This window comes from Spermophilus citellus (assembly GCF_964194105.1).
Source record: "Spermophilus citellus genome assembly, chromosome: 13".
Taxonomy (NCBI): Eukaryota; Metazoa; Chordata; class Mammalia; order Rodentia; family Sciuridae; genus Spermophilus; species Spermophilus citellus.
The window spans coordinates 12,895,040-12,913,920 of NC_138193.1; the positions used below are offsets into that span (position 1 = coordinate 12,895,040).

General features: G+C 47.0%; 1 protein-coding gene across 7 annotated transcripts in view; it reads right to left on the reverse strand.

The window, feature by feature from the left end:
• TBC1D8 (TBC1 domain family member 8) overlaps nt 1-18,881 on the reverse strand; it is a 115,133-nt gene that overhangs the window by 5,635 nt on the left and 90,617 nt on the right. For all 7 annotated transcript variants that reach the window (XM_081264271.1, XM_081264269.1, XM_081264272.1 and 4 more), the window contains 9 exons: nt 17,875-18,025; nt 14,835-15,049; nt 13,279-13,396; nt 9,000-9,285; nt 8,130-8,259; nt 7,894-7,992; nt 7,291-7,359; nt 3,228-3,468; nt 2,688-2,753 (listed from right to left, as the gene is read on the reverse strand). In XM_081264271.1, coding sequence (XP_081120397.1) covers nt 2,688-2,753; nt 3,228-3,468; nt 7,291-7,359; nt 7,894-7,992; nt 8,130-8,259; nt 9,000-9,285; nt 13,279-13,396; nt 14,835-15,049; nt 17,875-18,025 — 1,375 coding nt within the window. The remainder of the gene's footprint in view (nt 1-2,687; nt 2,754-3,227; nt 3,469-7,290; nt 7,360-7,893; nt 7,993-8,129; nt 8,260-8,999; nt 9,286-13,278; nt 13,397-14,834; nt 15,050-17,874; nt 18,026-18,881) is intronic.

The following is an 18,881-nucleotide window of genomic DNA, read 5'->3' on the forward strand; positions in this document are numbered from 1 at the left end:
CTTGTGGAGCACTGCTCTCAAATAAAATAACGCATCCCTTGCATCTTGGCATTCCCTGAAGGAACTAGTCAAGTGAGGTGTCCCTGCAGCCCCGCACTGCGCGGAGACCTGACAGCCTCTGAATCTCTCTGTGTATTCATTCACCCTTCCAGTGGATCATTCTCAGATATTCATTTTGTTTCCTTCTAGTGAAAATAATGTTCTTCTAGAAGTTTCCTCTAGAAATCAACCTAGTGAAACTAACTGAGCAAAAAATGCCCAATACCTGTAGAGGTATCAATCTGCAAAGAAAACTCATGATTTCAGTCTTCTGGAATACTCTTTGTCTCTTTTACCACCTGACATGGTTTCAAAGCACCTAATATTCTTTTCTAGTTTTTATGCACAAGTGTGATCCTGATGGAGTCCAGAAATTTTAGTGAGCTCTTCCGGAACTGCGGAGGCCTTGGGTTCCTCACTGCTTCCTGAGCTGCGTATATCAACCATGCTCACCAAGACTGCCATCTCCCCTGGCAGAGGACCAACTCTCTGCACCAGGTGGGTGTCTGTGGCCAGTGTTGGTGCACTCTGCTTGGTCCCACTGCCTCTTGGACAGGCAAATAGGATGAGTTGGAGGCCGAAAGGAAATCACTGGACATACAAATTTAAAGTTGAGTTAATCCTCATTATACTTCCTAATTAGTGACTTCAAACTTTCTGATGTGTGTGATTGTCCCACCTTTAACTAAAGAGCTATTCATTATGATTGGAAGTAAATGGTTAAAATTTAAAGAGAAGTACCCAATGGTAGTGTGAATTCATGATCTCAGGAAACCGAGGTTTTAGGTTGTTTGCATTCTTAAGACTTTTTAACTACATCAAAAATTCACAAGTTCAAAGACAGCCTCAGCCAGCGAAAGCCAGGCACTAAGCAACTCAGTGAGACCCTGTTTCTAAATACAAAAAATTACAAAACAGGGCTGGAGATGTGGCTCGGTGGTCCAGTGCCCCTGAGTTTAATCCCCAGGACAAAAATAAATCAAATATTAAACATACATAAATAACGTATCAAATCTTCAGTTTTGTTTTAACAATTTTGTTTCAGTCACACCATATCTCATAATCATGTTTTAAAAAGTTTGAGAATTGATTTTTCTAAAAATGTGAAGGTCTATAGCTGCTTTTTTAAAATTTTAAGGTGTAGATAGACACAACACAATGCTTTTATTTTTATGTGGTGCTAAGGCTCAAACCTGGGTCCCACCCATGCTAGGGGAGCACTCCACCACTGAGCCACAATCCCAGCCCCTACAGCTGCTTTTAATAATTAAAATGTCTTAGGAATTGACTCTATTTATAAATAATTCACAATGAAGTCAGATCAAGAATCAAAAGCCTCAAATTCAAAAGCCAGTAAGTTTAAAAGTATGTCAAGATGGAAATTCTAGCTGTAATACCTATGCAACTTTTTATAAATTACTCTAAAATGAAATGTTTATTATTTAAATACCAAGATAAAATCATTGAATAAAATAAAATCAGTCATGTCCTACTGAGAGTAAGATCCTGATAATGATTATAGAAAGACAATGATAAAGTAATAAAGGAAATATATATCTTCTATGTTAGTGGAAAAATATTTGGTGCAAATTAGAAAATAAAGACAGAACTCAACTGGCAGGTGGCTGGGAATGGGAAAGACAGTGGAATGAATGGGACATCACTTTCCTGTATTCCTATATGAATGCACAACCAGCGAAACTCCACATCAAGTACAACCACAAGAGCAGGAAGTTATACTCCATGGATGCATGATGTCAAAGTACCCTCTACTGTCATGTATATCTAAAAACAACAAATTAATTTAAAAAACTCAATTGGCATAAAAAGTGGAGAACTTGGCTGATGCTACGCAGTCTGTACTTAGGGAAGGAAGAGTCCCGGGAAGGGGCAGGAGGAGCTCTGTGGCCAGGAGAGCTGGCTGGAGAAAACGTGCCTCAGGCACCAAACACTAAGGCAGCAATGGCCGAATTCAGAAGCCTGCAAACAATGTCCATGTGCATTTTCAATTTCTATTGTGCTCTAAGAGTTGTAGAAGCCACCAGCATCTTGTGATCCTGGAAACGTCCCAAGCTCCCCCAGATCCTGGATGGGAAGTTCTGTCGCCAGCACCGTCCTGTACCAGAACCACAGTGCTGGGGACAGGTGCCCTCCAGTTGGTCTGTACTCGTGACCGTTAGTTTTAAAGATACAAGGGACACATTAAGGTTTCCTTGTTCTTGTTCCTGTCCACGTCAAGTCTTGACCTCAAGGGCTTCAAAATGACTTCCTTTGTTCCTGCCTACCAGTGCATGTTAGGCAAGTCTTACATGCTAGAAAACTCAAACGGTACCTAAAAGCAGGAGCCTAAAGTAGCCACCCACTGAGGTAACCAGGATCTTGCTCCCCACATTCTAGTTAGTGATTCTCAGACCCCGAGTCAGCCATCTGGGCAGCCCAGTGACCAGATGGAACAAGCCCTCCAGGTGATTTGGACCCACGCTCAGGTCACAGTTCAGTATTTACAATCTATGATCTGAAACACTGAATTAAAACATTTGTCACCCCAAGTCTACATGAAAATTTTAAAAGAACTTCATTGTCATGTACAAAGCTGATCTTGTGTTGAAACAGGGCTCAGCCTGATTTTCTCACTTGGCCTTGCTTACCTGGAGGAATATGAAGCCTATATAACAGTTTGATTTTCTCATTCATTTCTCCATTATACATAATATCTGTAAAAATGAAGGAGAGGAGATTGGCTATAAAAGGTTAAGTCTTCTTGTCATGACACACACTTACTACAGAGGGAGAAAGGTCAGTGCGTGTGGCCACCACCCCTACCACCCCAGATGCACACCAGGCTAGAAAGGAGAGCGTGAAGGGTGGTGGCTGGTGACCGAGTCTCCAGGCAGCACTTTTTGAAGATTTAATTTAATGAACACAGGTTAGGATCGAGCCACCACCATGCCTGGGGTGCCAGGGAGAACAAGTCCACGGCCTTGTATGTTGAGGGCCCACGCCCCGCCCTCACTAGGGAGCATAAAGGTGGTCCTGGGAGGAGCTTGCAGAGAGAGATGGAAAGACCACAGAATCACAAGAGGCCAGTCACGAACATGTCTCACCATCATGTGGGTCTGCCTGTCCCACAATCCACTCTGTTCACCAGACTGCCCCCGTCCCCTCCGTGAGGACCCAAGGAGTCGTACCCAGACAGCTAACGAATGCCTTGAATTCCATGAGCTGGTCCATGTTGTCGTCCAGGAGCCGGAAAGTCCTTTCAGCGAGGATCTCCGTATGGGCCCCACAGGTCCACGGCGAGACCAGCTGGAACAGGTGTGCAAACTGCCGGGCATCGATGCGGTACTGCTCGGCGTAGGGCCTGCTGGGGTCGTGGCGCAGGACCCCGGGCCTCGGCTGCTCCCAGTAACAGCTCATCATGTGTTCTCTCTTGAAACAGGGAGGGAGAGAGAGCTGAGACGGGCGGGCAGCAGCAGAACCCGAGGGAGGCTCACACCCCTGAGCCAGAGCCAGAGCCAGAGCCAGGTCTGGGGGCCCCACCTGCGATCCCAGCTATTTGGGAGGCCGAGGCAGGGTGGCAGCAAGTAGAAGCACGACTTCCTACTGCTTTCTTTTTCAATACTTTCTGAATTTTGACCCACATGAGTATATTACCAATTTTGAAATTTTAAAGTAAAAACAAAAAAACAAGAACAAAACAACAAAAGGCAAGGTGAAGTCTTGGGAATAGACTAAAACTAGAGCAACCAGACTGGCCCTGTCACTCACTACGTCACATGCATTTTTTGGACATGTCAATTGGCAAAAGCCTGATAGGGTTCCCAGTACTATGGGGTTCTTGGGGTTCTTTACTATTCAAAGTCCTTCGTCTGTGAAGACAGGAAACAAGGGCAGATGCCCAAGAGTTAGTAACATGGTATGTCGCAATCCTTCTTCCACGGCCATTACAGAACTGTTAGAAGCACCACAAGCACTTGCAGGTGTTAAACAAAGGCTTAATTTCCATTCTTAAAAACCCGAGGTGCACCACGAATTTCCACGTATGTTTGTGCATACTGCCAGCTAGAGACCCACAAAATGTTGCCCAAAGAAAATGGTGGCAATATGTGGGCATATAACTAGTTTATATATGTTTATGAACTTATAACTAGTTTCTCAGAGAGTCCCACAGAAAACCAAAGAATAGGCAAAGGAAATGAACAGGTGACTCATTAAGGGATAGACTTAGCCAATGAACGAACAGAATCGTAGAAGATCCATGATATCAAATGCAGGTGGGTGTGGCACGTGGGAGACAAGTCCCCTTGGACGCCTTCAGTGAAAAGTCAAAATTATTTTACCAATATTGACTGAAATTCAGAATGTACATCTCCCATCACCCGAAATACCACCTTCAAGAATCCACCCTACAAAAATAACAGCACTGGACCCAGATAAATGCACAGTACTGTTTATGAAGTAGCAAAAACTGCAAACAACGTAAATGTCCCTCAGAGGAGGACGGCTACTAACTCATGCATGGTTCAGCCCTACAAGGAAACTATGCAATCATTAAAAAAGATTGAGATTTGTAGATAATGATCTAGAAAAAAGTCCACAGTGTATGGTCAACTAAAAAAAAAATTCTTAGGCCACTATATGTGGCACAATCTTTTGTATGGGGGCGGGGAAGCAGGTATGCGCCTGTCCCCATTGTGTACATGTGTGTCTACAGATAAAGACCGGCAGGGGGCAGGGGTTGGGAAAGATGCTCCCCATGTTCACAGTCATTACTTGTATGAGGCAGGATCACAGGGGCAAGGTAAGGCCCTTCAGTTTCTTGCTTAAAATCTTTCTTCTATTTCTTCATCTTTTTTAAAAATGAAATTAGGTATAATTTGTTTTGTCTTTCCATTAAATTTTGAGGACAAAAGTCTTATGCAGAACAAAGAAGGAAACAAAACAATAATCAAAGAGATCAAATGCCCTTTGGGGCACAATCATCCAGCAATCGTGGATGACTTTAGGTGATCATTAGTAAGAACATGTCCACGGAACACGTAAGGCACTGTTTCAGGGCCTGGATGTTTCCAGGAGAGCTTGTGACCCAAGGTCTGGATTTACATTGTGCACATCCCACTTGGGAGGACAGGATTAAGGACAATTTTTCAGTTTGAGAGAAAGTGAGACATCACAAATCTGGACTTCAGAAATTTAAAGGACTGCTTTAGTGATTAAAATAAATTTCATTAAGTGCTAAGCATGTCATTCATCCTTAAATGGAAAGAGTCTGAAGAAGTTGGGCAGAGCTGACTATTGCTTGTTGGCATAGAGAACCAACGTGCCTGTTCACTCCAGGCTTAGGGAAGGGTAGTTAAGAAATGGCCTCCTCTTGAGGAACCTGTCACATGTTTATCATTCAGTGTAAGGGTGTTTCCACATGGCCCCTGTTCTTGAGAAAGTGAAATTCTGATTCAAAAGGGTGCACGTGAAAACCCAGCAAGAGGACATAATAGCCGACAGAACTTCAACAGGCTTTAAACTATTATAATACACAGACTATTAAAGCCATGGAAATTCAAAGGTCAAGACCATGGGAGAAAGATCAGTCTCAGAAGGCTGCTGGGTGGGGCATGGGCTCAAAAAAGAGGCGCCCTGGGTTGTACCACTGAAGCAGACACCAGGAGACAATGCTGCTTTACTTTTATTTCCCTTAGGAGTGCAATTTGAAAGTTATCTTGGATTTATAGTTTAAGTTTTTGTTTGTGGTTAAGCCCTCCATAAAAGAAAGCTTTTTAGGACTAATTATAAATATGAAAAAAAAATTTAATAAGTATCAATCACATTGTTTATCCTTCATAGGAAAGAAACAGGAAACCATCTAACCAAGTTCTTCCATAATTTTTCCTATGAAAGATGAACAATGTGGTCAGTACAAAGCAATTTATTTTTATCATTAATAAATCTTATTGTTATATAAATTTGGATGTGTCTCCTGTTTTCTCCTTCTTGAAAATAGTCCTATACAAGTCAGTCTTTTTAAGCAAATAAACCAAAAACACCTTTGTAATTTGTTTCCCTGCTTTTAGGTTTCCAGTATTCCCTGTTGTTCCTCCTTGAAAAGCCAAAGGGGATCAGGAGAGCAAGTAACCTTTGACTTTGTCTTCATGCTACAAAGGAAACTAGTTTTATATATATTATATAAAACTTGGGGACCGGTGCTGGCTGTGGGGGACAAGGGCCTGCCAGCTGTCACCATAGGCCCTGCTAGCTGGACTGAGGAGCACCAGAAACCCACCACCCAACAACCCATCCCAGGGGCCGTGGGAAGGCCCCCTCCAGGCCCAGGAAGGCCTCAGGCCACCCAGCTCGAGCTCCCTGCAGAGCACTGCTGCTCAGGCTGTGGCCTGCTCTGGCAATCTGAGCTAGGAAGTGACAGGGGCTGGCATCCCCACCAGGAAGAGCTGGGGAAGGGCTCTGCCACGCCAGGCCAGCTTTCCAGAACTGCTTCCTGCCCTGTCTCTGTGGGGAGCGGCAGTGCATCCTGGGCCTGCACTCTTTCAAGGAAGAAAACTCCCAGCAAGGAGTCTGAAGAAACACTTCACAGGGTGATGAGCCTGGCACTCCACCCAAAACCCGAGGACCAGCAATCTGATGTACCCCAGAAACACTGCTGGCATGACAGATCATCAACTTGTTAAGTCAGCGAAGACTGGTCACATGGACGAGTACTGATAGTAGCATCAATGGGAAATACCTAACGAGCCGCACACCTGCCACAGAAATACAGAGATGGGCACACGTATTCCCAGGTAGAAGCATGAGTAATTAAAACTTGTGTCAGGTGATGACTTCAGAGAGGGTCATGGTCCCTCTGTTGACTAGGAACCCACGCTCATTAGCACAGCATGGATCAGGGAAGCCTGAATCACAATGCCAGGCCCTCTCAGGACAGCACGGCTGCTTCAGCGGGTGGGCCACACAGCCCAGTGGAGCTGTCCAGGGAACCCTGGCTCCTCCCTCCCGGATGCCAGGCTGTTTTAGGGGAGGGTAATGCTGTCTCAGGAGGGCCCTGGTGTGTGGGCAGAGGCGGCAGGCTGAGAGGTTCTGGATGGAAGCAGGCAGGTGAGCCTGCTCTAGCCTCTGCTGCCACAGGCCCCTGCACTCGGCAGACCCCTGCAGGCCGTGCATGCTCACCTCAGGAAGGCTGGGTGCTGTAGGCTGGGCCAAGCTCAGGGCCCGTAACTCCCTCTTCTTCCCAGATTTCCATACCTTGAATAGGTCATAGAGTTCTTCTAGGTCCTCAGGAAGAATCGACACTTCGGGGATAACAACACGGAGCTTAAGGAAAGCACAAAGAAGCAACGGAGTGAATTCTAGGTCTGCATCCCGGGAAGACTGGAGGGGACACAAAGGACTGGCTTCCTTATGTAGTGGCTCTTTTCCTCCCAGCATCTATTCCCTTCTGACACAAAGATGACATGACAGCAGTTTTCCAAGCGTTTTGTCCCCAACCTCCTTCCTGTTCACACAGTACCTCCAGACAAGGGTCCCCTGCTACAAAGCCAGCAGGCACCACACGGGAAGACAGCTCTAATGACAGCTCCCCCTGAGGCCACCTGTCTAGACACTTTACACACCTCCAATTCACGGAGGCACTGGATGTTATCCCCACCATACAACAGGGAAACTGAGGCTTCCAGAAGGGAATTTCTCAGTCTGACCCTGGATGTTTCTACACATGTCAGTCCTAGCAGGTTTTTAGTTATGTACAAAAATAAACAAACAACAACAACAAAAACCCTAGTATTCTTATGCACTCCCAGGTTGGCACCCAAACACCATGAGCGCCAGTGTGAGGTGTCCTCTGCTCACCACGTTCTGCTTAGTGGTGTCCTCGTGTCCTTGGAGGACCCTGATCCTGTGCTTGCAGCGTAGGTGCTCAATCTGCTCCACAGACTGGTCTCCAAATTTCTGGAGGGAAACAGGAACCACTTACTTGGAAGCCCTCTGTGTCCAGACAGGAAACAGGAAGTAGCCCAGGAACCCTCCCTCCACAGCCATCTCTCAGGCATGCTTCCTAGTGGGAAGGGGCAGGGGGGCTCAGGTACCTCATAGGAGTCCCGGATGAGGTCAGCAATGTCAGTCACAGGGTAGGGCTCCCGGTCATCAGAGAAAAAGGCGTGATGGCTGCCAATGGGGGGCCCCGGGCTGTCTTCATTCTTGATATGATCTAGAAACCTGAGCACACCTCCAAGCTAAAGGCCGCCTCTGCCCTTCTCTGAGCACCATCACCCACTGCCTTCCCTCCCAGGGGCATGAGATGATGCCAGCAGACTTTCAAAGCCCACTGCCTGGGAGGAGGGCCAGGCAGCAACTTCCACGGTCATTTCAGAAAGAAGGAAAGACACGCTGAAAGCCAGGCTTGTCCACTTTGGCCCTGTGGGTAGGTTTCTGGGGTCCTGAGACTCTCTAGTGCACTTGGCACAAATTCTGTGCACACATGTAATTGTAAGCTTCCCATGTTCTGAAAAGAAACCCCTAATACAGTGCCGATCAGCCAGGAGCTGGGCCTGTCCTGCTGTGACTTTGATTTCACTGTCACCAGCATGCATACATAAAGTGTCGGAAACCTTCAGTTGGAAGCCTGAGGCCAGCATTTCATGGTGTCCCCAGCCCTGTTCAAGGCCACTGTAAGTCCATCTAATTTTCTTAGAGAAAAATATTTATGAAGTCCTATCCTCCTGGATTTGCACTTGGTGACGAGGGTAAGGGAAGGTGCCTCCTTTACCCCATGCCAGTGACAGCACCCCACAGTGGACTGGCTCTGAGAGACCACAGGGTAACAGGTACGGGGCAGAGTGGAACAGAAAGCATCCATAGGCTGCGCACCTGCTGTTGCTCCTCCTGTGGTCGCCCAGAGTCCCAGCTGCCACCTACCCCACCCCCAGCTGGCCACAGCGGGAGTGGCCAGGGCCCACCTGCTGAGGATCATCAAGGCCTGCCCATCGTCCTTGCTGCTGCACAGCCCCTCCGAGTTGGCTTCCAGAACGGCCAGCCCCAGCTGGAAGATGGCCTTTATCCCATCGTAGAAGAAGCAATCGACGACATTCACCGCGCTCTCCAGAGGCATGATGTTGAGGAACAGAGTCAGGAACCACGACAGGGAGACAGAAGCCAGGGCCGAGAGGTCGTTCATGTGCTCCGCCAGCTCGGGGAGCTGCTCCTTGATGAGCTCCTCAAAGACAGACTGGTCCACCTGAGCCCCTGCAAAGGGAAACCATGGGCTCACACTCTCCAAAATGACCCTGAAACTAAAGTTATTATGAGATGGGCAGGACAATGACAGAAAGAATCTGAGCCCAGAGAAGGATTCACACTAATTTTTGATATTTTAATATTCTCCAGTGCAGTTTACCTTTCAACAGGTAAAAAGATAGTATTTTCCAGAAACAGTGCTTGCTCAACTATATCGATATGAAAAGGGAGGGGGCTAACCCCTACCTCACACCATACGGAAAGATGCATTTGAAATGGGTCGTAGACCTATGAAAGTTAATACTATAAAACTGCTAGAAGAAAATACAGGAAGAAATATATTTCTTAGGACACTAAAAATACTAAGTATAAAAACAACCATAAACTGAACTCCAGCAAAAACAACACAAAAACCCTGCTGTTCATAAAAAACAGCACTAATAAAATGAAAATTTAAGTGTCAAACTTGGTGATAACACTTGCAAAATATAAACCTGACAAAAGTCTTGCATCCAGAAAAAGAATTCCTGCAACTTAAGACAACAACCAATTTTCTTTTTTTTTCCACAAAGATTTATCTTTTAGTTGTAGGTGGACACACAATACCTTTAATTAATTTTAAGGTGCTGAGGATCAAATCCAGTGCCTCATGAATGCTAGGCTCTATCTCTGAGCCACAACCCCAGCCCACCAATTTGCTTTTTGGTAAGCTAAAGAGCTGAACACTCAAAAGCAATAAATGGTCAATAAGCACAGAGAAATATCCTAAAAATCATGAATAATAAGAGAAAAGCAAACTAAAACCACCATGAAAAATACTACTTCTAACCCACTAGCATGGCTAAAATTAAAAAGATAATCCCAAGTGTCAGCAAGGACACAGAGCAACTGGGACACTCATATACAGTTGATATGAGATCTATGAATATATTAAATCCTCTTCAAAAACTGACAGTTTCTTGTTCCAACATGCATCTAACCTACAACTCAGCAATTCTGCTCTCAGGTTAAATAAGTATCCAAGAAAACTAACAAGATGTATATACAAAGACTTCTACACAAATGTTCATTGCAACTTTATCACAGCCCCAAGCTGAAAGCAACTCAAACACCTATCTACAGGTGACTAGACAGTAAAGTATGGTATGAATGTAGTGACACAGTACTCAGTGACAGAGGAACAAACTATCAGTGTACCATGAAGGTGGACACCTGTCAAAGACTATGCTGTGTGAAGGGAGCCAGAGTAGAGTTCATTCTCTATTATAACACTGGTCCAAAGTTCAAGAGCAGGCTGCTTTCATCTATGGTGACAGAAATGAGTCTGGCCAGACCCAAATCTAGCTCCAAAAACAAGCTGGGCAAACCTATGATGCATGACAGAGTGTGTGCCTAAGTGACCAGGAGAAAATCAAGCATGGAGAGAGCTTTACACGGGGGAACACTGGTTGTGGAAACCCACCTGGATTCCCCATCCCCTTCCAATCCAGCTGCTTGCAGGACAGACTGGGAAAGAAGTGCCTGACCAGGAATTTGAAAGGGCTGAGTGGGAGAGTTTGAGTTTGGAAACTGAATCAGAGACCAGGAATCGTGGGGTCCGCAGGCAACTTAGTGGGCTAAAGACAGACTCCTCCACCACACAAGTGGAACCCAGAGGAGACTTCTGGGGTGCATTCTTCCAGTGTGGACTGGCAATTGCTGGACCGTGGAGGTGCACTGACTTAAAATCTCCAGACCAACTAGCATTCAGCAAAGAGACTAGAGCACACCTGGCCTACAGCCTGCATCCAAGAGTTCCTCCTCCAGGGCTAGCCCTCTCACCCCCACAGCCCCACCCTGATAGGGAACAAGCATCATACTCCCCACAACCCACCTCACCCTGAGAAGAGAAGCTGAGAATCTTTTGAACTCCAACACAAACAATAGTTCAATGTTTCATCAAGATCTTTTTTTCTTTTTACTTTTCTCACATTTCTACCATTTTTGAAATCAATTATTTTTCATGCAACAGTTTATTGAGGACTAAAATGTCTGAATAATATATTTCAGTTTTGTTTTGTATTCTTCTTACCTATTTTTAATTATTTTTTCAATTTTTGTTTTATATGTATTTTCCTCTCACTTATCTGTTTCCCTTGATTCTCTTTTCTCCTAACATCCAACCTCTATTATTCCCTCTCACTCTTCCCATAATTTTTTATTTCTATCTTCTCTTCTCCTTCCTCTTAAACATCACATCCTACACCACTTCTGTTCTTTGTCCACCCTCTTAAATTGTACACCCCTGTGCAAACTTGCTTTTACTATAGGCAATAACTGACACAACCTCATAGTAGGAGCTGTCTGTCTGGTTTAAGGCTGGTTATTGTTTGCTGTGTATTGGTTGCTGTTATTATTTGTCTCCCTCTTAAAGGTGAGGTACTAGAAACCTTCAGGGGTACTATGGTGACAGAACTATGGTGACCGAACAGTACCAAGTCTTGCCTGTGGCAGGGAAGGGAAGAGGATACTTCCTGGAGGTGACAGAATGTCCCACCCTGTCTTGAGGCAGGGTCACACACTACCACCGAGAGTCTAGCAGATCACTGAGAAGCAGCAGTCCCAGCAACTCTCACCAACCAGCAGTGGTGACACCCAAGTTCTCTTTCTTCCTTGTACTCTGTCCATTACGCTGCCTCCACGACATGAAGTGCAAAGGAAGCACAGCAACTAGCCACTCAGCCATGGAAGATGGCCACTGGCCCCAACCTCCCTACCGGGGACCACACACACCACGCCACCACCTCAGAAGTCCTCACATCTTTTGGTTCTCAGGATACAGTTTTCCAAAGTATGTTCTTCCTGTCTTGCCCCCTGTGTCCTGTCAGCTGCCAAGTTCTGTCTGTCAGCTCTTTCGTTTCTTCTGTTCCCAAACTGTGACCATAATTTTAGGCTCTGTCTGTCTCTCACCTGGATACTAAATAGTTTCCTGAAGAGTATAAACTACCTAAAACAGTTTTGCTTTTCCCACTAGGAGGCTGCTAGACCACAGAAATGGACACTTTCGAACTGTGACCAACAAGTCAGAGGCTCTGGGTGCAGGACCACAGTTTAGCCTAGATCCCTGCTGTGGTTCGAATGTGGCTTAACTCTGTCCCCCTCCCCACAAAGGCCATGTGCTAAAGGCTTGGTGCACAGGTGGGATTAGGAGGTGGAAGCACCTTTAAGAGGTGGGGCCGAGTGGGAGGCCCTTAGGTCACTGGGGACTCTGACCCTTTGGTCATCCTCACAAGAGGGCTGTTATTCAGGAGCAAGCCTGGCCCCAGCCAGCTCTGCTTCCTGGTTTGAGACGTGACTATTTGCTGACATACACTCCTGTCATTACCATCCTCCACGGGGTCCTTACCACAAGTGAGCTGACATGGCACCATGCCTTTAAACCTCCAAAACTGTGGGCCACTTACTTCATAAGTAGCTGCCTCTGGTGTTTAGTTATAACAACAAAAAACTGACTTGTATCAGTCAGGCAGCAATAGACTAACTTGCTTACAATCTCCTTATTTAAGTGTGGGTCTCAAGGATCTTGGGCACCATCCCACCCACCTCTTCTCTAAGGGAACAGAGGACTCCTCCACCCAGCTCCCCTGGTGGCCAAGGGGGCACCTCCTCCCTTTCTAGGACACTGCATGAGTGAAACCCACTCTCGTGGCACACTGTGACTTGATCTTTGGGCCAGAGAACTTTCCTTTCCTTCTTGTAAATTCAGCTTCCCACTTAAAATCATGTGTTTTTGATCCAAACTCCACAGGTATTTCCAACAGGAACTCATTCAAGTTATCTTATTTCACTAGAGGACCTGGGTAGAGAATTCCCCAAGTTAATTTTGCAAATTCAGGAGTAAGCTGTGTTTGTGCAGCGCCGCTGAGTGGCCCAGAGGGATCTCATGAACGGGGCTGAGCATGGCCGCCTGCGTAGGCTGTCCTTCCTCCCCAGACCAGAGGAGCAGGAAGGGAGATGGCTCACCGATCACTCGGTGGTTGAAGTAATCAGGCAGCATCCGCTCACATACAGCCACCAGCAACCAGAAGGCCTCCTCCTCCTTGGCATACAGCAGTAGCACAGAGGTCAGGATGTTCATTGACTGTGGAAGGCCAGAGGACAGGCTGTCACAGGACAGGTCACGGGATGCCGCGAGATTAGAAACCCACCCGCCCAGGGCTGGGGGTGTAGCTCAGTAGCAGAGCACCTACCTACCATATGTGAGGGCCTGGGTTCCCCCCAAGCACTACAAAACAAAATAAAAACATGAGAGCACCGGGTGCAGCAGCACAGGCCTATGATTCCAGTTGCTCGGGAGGCTGACTCAGGAGGATCGCGAGTTCAAAGCCAGCCTCAGCAACAGCAAGGCGCTAAGCAACTCAGCAAGACCCTGTCTCTATAAAATACAAAATAAAGCTGGGGATGTAGCTCAGTGGGAAAGTGCCCCTGAGTCCAATCCCCGCTACAAAAAACCAAACCAAACCAAAACAAACAAACAAACACATGAGCCCAAATGGTCCACAAGAGTAAAGATTTTAGGGGGAGAGACCCAGTGTGCCCCAACCATACTGACACGTGGGGCATGGAATGACCATGGTGTGACACTCTTTCACAAGAAACACTCAATTGAGCAACTGGGCGCCATTTGGTCCCTGTCCCCCACCTGGTAATGCTGGATTTAGCTGTGATGTGGGGTTAAATCAAATCCAGCTATTCTATGTTCAGACAGACACATAAAACTGCATTTACCCATCAATTTTGCTTATTTACAGGAAAATGAAATTTAAAATCTTAAGTTTTTAAAAGTCAAAAGCCTCTCTAACCCAATCTTGTGTTGGGTTTCTGCTGTTTACATTTATTTCTTTTTGAGTTTGTTGTCTATAGCCTTCCAATCAGGAAAAGGCAAGGTGTTCCTCCTACCCCCCACCCCCCTTCACATTTCCTGAAGCAAAGATATCTGCCCTGACCATCTATTCCCAATTTGCATGACTTTTCAAATAACCCCTACGATTTCTGTAGAAGTCTAGAAGTTTCATTAGCCCCTTCTCTTCCTGGCTGGGTCTGAAGGGGCTGTAAAGGTGGCATTGGCCTGCCTGACACAGTGGCACACGCCCATAATCCCAGCAGCTCTGGAGGCTGAAGCAAGATGACTGCAAGTTCAAAGCCAGCCTAAGCAACTTAGCTAGACCCTGTCTAAAATAAAAAAATAAAAAGGTCTGGGGATGTCATTCGATAGTTAAGTGCACCTGGATTCAATCCTGATACCAAAAAAAAAAAAAAAAAAAAAAAAAAAACCCAAAAAAGGCACTGCCCTGTCCCTGGGGAGGGGGAAGGGGGGACAGTGGAGGAATTTTAAAGTCTCAAATTATCTGCAGTGTGACTAGACACGGATGCTTTCCTTCGGCCCTTTTTGGGCACATTTTTTCAGGGAAGGGACCAGGACAGTCGCCAGGACTAGATGGCTGAGAACAGAACCGAAGCCCCAGGTTGGTTGACCAGACACAGACTGAAGGCCTCTGTGCCCAGCACCCCCACATCACCTGGCAGTAGCCAATCTTGGGGTTCCGGTGGGCGTAGGCTGTCAGGACCCTCCTCAAGGCTGCGATTCCGGTCTCGTTCTGGAAGGCAGGGTGCTCAGGCAGGGAGCGGTGCAGGTCCCGCTCGATCTCCTCGGTCACCAGGCAGCACCGTCCCAGGGACTCCTCCACCAGATTGCCATAGTAGCCCGGGTGTGAGGCGAGGTCCGTCACAGCATCTGGAAGTGCGAGAAACAATGTTTCAAGGAGAAATGACGACCTGCCGGGGGACCTCAGTGGGGTCTTGCTGCTCGGTGAGGGCCATAAAATACCTTGAGATCACACACAAAGTCGTCCCTGCTGTCATGTGGCCTAGTCCAAAAGCAAAAAAAAAAAAAAAAAAAAAACAGGGGAAAAGAAGTCTTTTCTAAAAAGAACCTTATGTAAGGAGGTGGGGGAGAAGCTCATCTTTGAAAATCTTTAGGCCAGCTGCAGTGACACATGCCTGTAATCCCAGAGACTCAGGAGGCTGAGGCAGGAGGACCGCAAGTTCAAACCCAGCCTCAGCTACTTAGCGAGGCCCTAAGCAACTCACTGAGACCCTGTCTCTAATAAAATATTTAAAGGAGCTTGGGAGGTGGCTGGGAATTTGGCGCCCCTGGGTTCAATCCGAGGTACCAAAAAAAAAAAAAAGAACAACTTTAGGGCTGGAGGCAGGGCTCAGTAGTAGTGCATGCAGAGCATGTGAGGCCCTGGGTTTGAAGAAAATTACTTTATTAAAATGCTTGTAATAAGCAGTACTTCTTGGTAACAAGAGGAGCATATATATGCATGCACACACAATTTTCACAAATTAATTTAACAAAGTTTTAAGCACCCACATGCAAAGCACACAATTCCAAAGAAACCAGCAAGCTGCCTGCTGGAACCTCAAAAGATGGAAAACAGGGCGGGGTAAGCAAGCACAACATCTCCTGAGCCATCGCCCACTGCCAAGGCCAAGGCCAAGGCCAGACCTCTGGTGGGCAGGTGGCTTTAAGGGCTGCAGGCCTCCTCAGAGTGTCAGGGCTCCTCCACCCACTCATCCACCTGCACCAGGGCATCCTTGGTTTCCACTGCACTCTGGCCCTGGGGCTGGAAGCAAGGTGGGGCTCTGAGGGCAAAGGGAACAGAAATGCACCCAGTTCTGCCTTAGCTGATGTGTATGGTTTTAAATTCTGACTAGGTTTAGTGAAATGCCTTCCCTTCCTCATCCTCCCAGGCCTGACGATTCCCATCATTCCCTGCGCTCATAGGTGACACCCGCCACAGACACCCGGTTCCCTGAACTACAGCAATCCTCCCTCCACAAAGGAAACCTCCCATCCCTAAGAAGATAGTCCTTCATGAACTGATGCTCCAGTGCCCCATATCGAGATCTGAAAATACAGCCCTATGTGAAAACTGTGTGCCTGTGTAGGTATACTAAAGACCCAGAGGATACAGAGCAGGGGCATTAATAGGTGGCAGCTTCAGATGCTGGGATTGTAAGTAATGCTACTGTTTCTTTATTCCTCTATCTGTTATTTTTCCACTATAAATATACACACTGTGTGTGTGTGTGTGTGTGTGTGTGTGTGTGTGTGTGTATGTGTTGTGCTGGGGACAAAACACGGGACCTTATACATGCTAGGCAAGCTGCATCCTCCACCATTTTTTAAAAATATTTTTAGTTGTAAATAGACACAATACTTTTAGTTTTTATTTCTTTTATATGGTGCTGAGGATTGAACCCAGTGCCTCATACATGCTAGACAAGCATTCTGCCACTGAGCTATAACCCCAGCCCCGACCTCAACCATTTTTGAGACAGGATCTTGCTAAGTTTGCTGAGGCTGGCCTCCAATTTGTGATCCATGAGGATCACATGCCTCAGCCTCCTAAATAGCTGGGATTATAGGTGTGAACCACTGCATCGGCTATCCACTGTAGAGTGAATATACTATACAGAACTTATATCAAATTTAAGATAAATTTAAAGGTAACTTTAAAAAGGAAAGATTTTAGTGGCACAACTCTGGTGGGCAGCTGCAGAAACCAGCTGGGAGGCATGAGGGGTGATGATCAGCAAGGAGGACAACAGACAGTGCCAGAGACATGAATGTGTGCCCAGCAATCCAACGGCACGCAGTGGGCAGAGACCCCGAAATCTGTCTGGGTGTCTGGAGCAGGAAAGGGGAGGGGAGACAGGAGGAGAGGAGAGCAAGCAGGGTAGGGATGCTAGCAAGAGGCGGATGGAGGGAAGGCTCCAGCCCAGGAGAGCAAGTGAGGAGGGGGCAGGTCCCCGGGCCCACCACCAGGGGCCCTGCTGGGTCATCTCGGGAGGGGGCCTCACGTGCCCCCGCTGCACCCTGAAGGCGCAGCAGCCCCCACTGGCTGGCAGGGCCTTTCCCTCCTGCCCCTGGGCACCAGGTGCTTTGCCCAGTAGGATGGACCTGCTCATGGCGGATGCAGACGAATGCCTGCCCTGCAAGTCCCCAGAGAAGTCTGGCCCCGTCTCAGCCCATCCATCAACAACATCCTGATGGACTCCCAGATGCTGCCCAGAGGCCTCAGGCCAGAGGAGGCCATCTCCATATGTGTCAAGTGGTGGAGGAGGAGGAAATGGACAGAAGGGAGACATGCCTCTTTGGATGCCACACAATTCGACAGAGGAAGGACGAAGAGAAACGGCCCAGAGGGGTTCATTCAACACCATGGCACTGACAGCTCCGGGCTCTTATGTAGCCCACTTCAGAGTTCGTGTCCTAAAGCGACTTCACTCCAGATTTCCTTGACAGATTCTCAGCACTAAGGACAGAACTGCAAAGTCGCTCTTGAAGGACAGAAGATGGCTTTTGCCTGGGCCTTGTGGAAGAGCACTGCCGCCCAGAGTCTCGGGCCTCGACTGGGTCTCACAGCTGACCCAGGAAGGGTCCCAGGTACACGGCTGACCCAAGATGGGTGGCACTGCCCACCCTACATGGCTCACACGAGGTGTTCCCAGGTCTACTCCAAAAACAACATGTGACCTCAAGACACTTACCTGAAAAAAGGAGCCAGAGCTTTCCGCGTAGGGACTCGGGGATCCCCATGGCTACCAGCTTCCGGATCTTCTCTGTGCGGAACATACACACGGTCCTGCCGTACTCCACAAAGTGGTCACTCCACAGGCTTATTTTGATCTGTTCCCTGGACTGGAAAAGAAAACACTTGTAAATGTACAAAGAAGCCCATCCTCAACTTGTGGAGAAAACAAGGCCTCTACCTACTGGGGATCTTGGGTGGCAGGAAGCTACACCCATATTCGGGAAGGTACATTTGAACCAAGATGGACAGCCCAGCACCGGCCCTCCAGAGTCCAGAGCCCAGTGGGAGCATCTACACAAAGACAAAAAATCTCCCTGGCAACATTGATAATAAAAATAGCCGGGCAGAGTGGTGCAGCCGCTTGGGAGGCTCGTAAGGTCAAAGCCAGCCTCAGCAATAGCAAGGCCCTAAGCAACTCAGTGCGACTCTGTCTCTAAATAAATCCAAAATAGGGCTGGGGATGTGCCTGAGTTCAAACCCTGGTACCAAATAAATAAATAAATTACACCCACCCAAATACTAAAGTAGCACAGGTCAGACAGGAGGGTGGTGGACTGGGGGACATTGGGGAACCCTGAGGTACTGAGATGATGAAGTGATAAAGGCAACTGCTCAAACACAGGCCAGTTCAGGTCACAGGGGAGCAAGAGGCACCACAATTTGCCCTGAGCTCCCTGACAGCCAGGATGAAAATGGAAACTTAAAAAGATTGCTCTCAGTATCAGAAACAAGACAGACACTATTTCTCTAGATGACTGAAAACATTTTATCCCTAGAGGGCAGGAATGGTTAGGGCTTTTAAATAAGATATTTACAAGTGCTTTTAATAATCTGCATTATCCAGTAATGGGAGAAACACATAAGCCTAATATTTTCCTGCACTTAGGAAATTGTTTATGAATTTAAGGAATAATTTATATATTGACATATTTATTGATATATAATATAAATATACAATATATT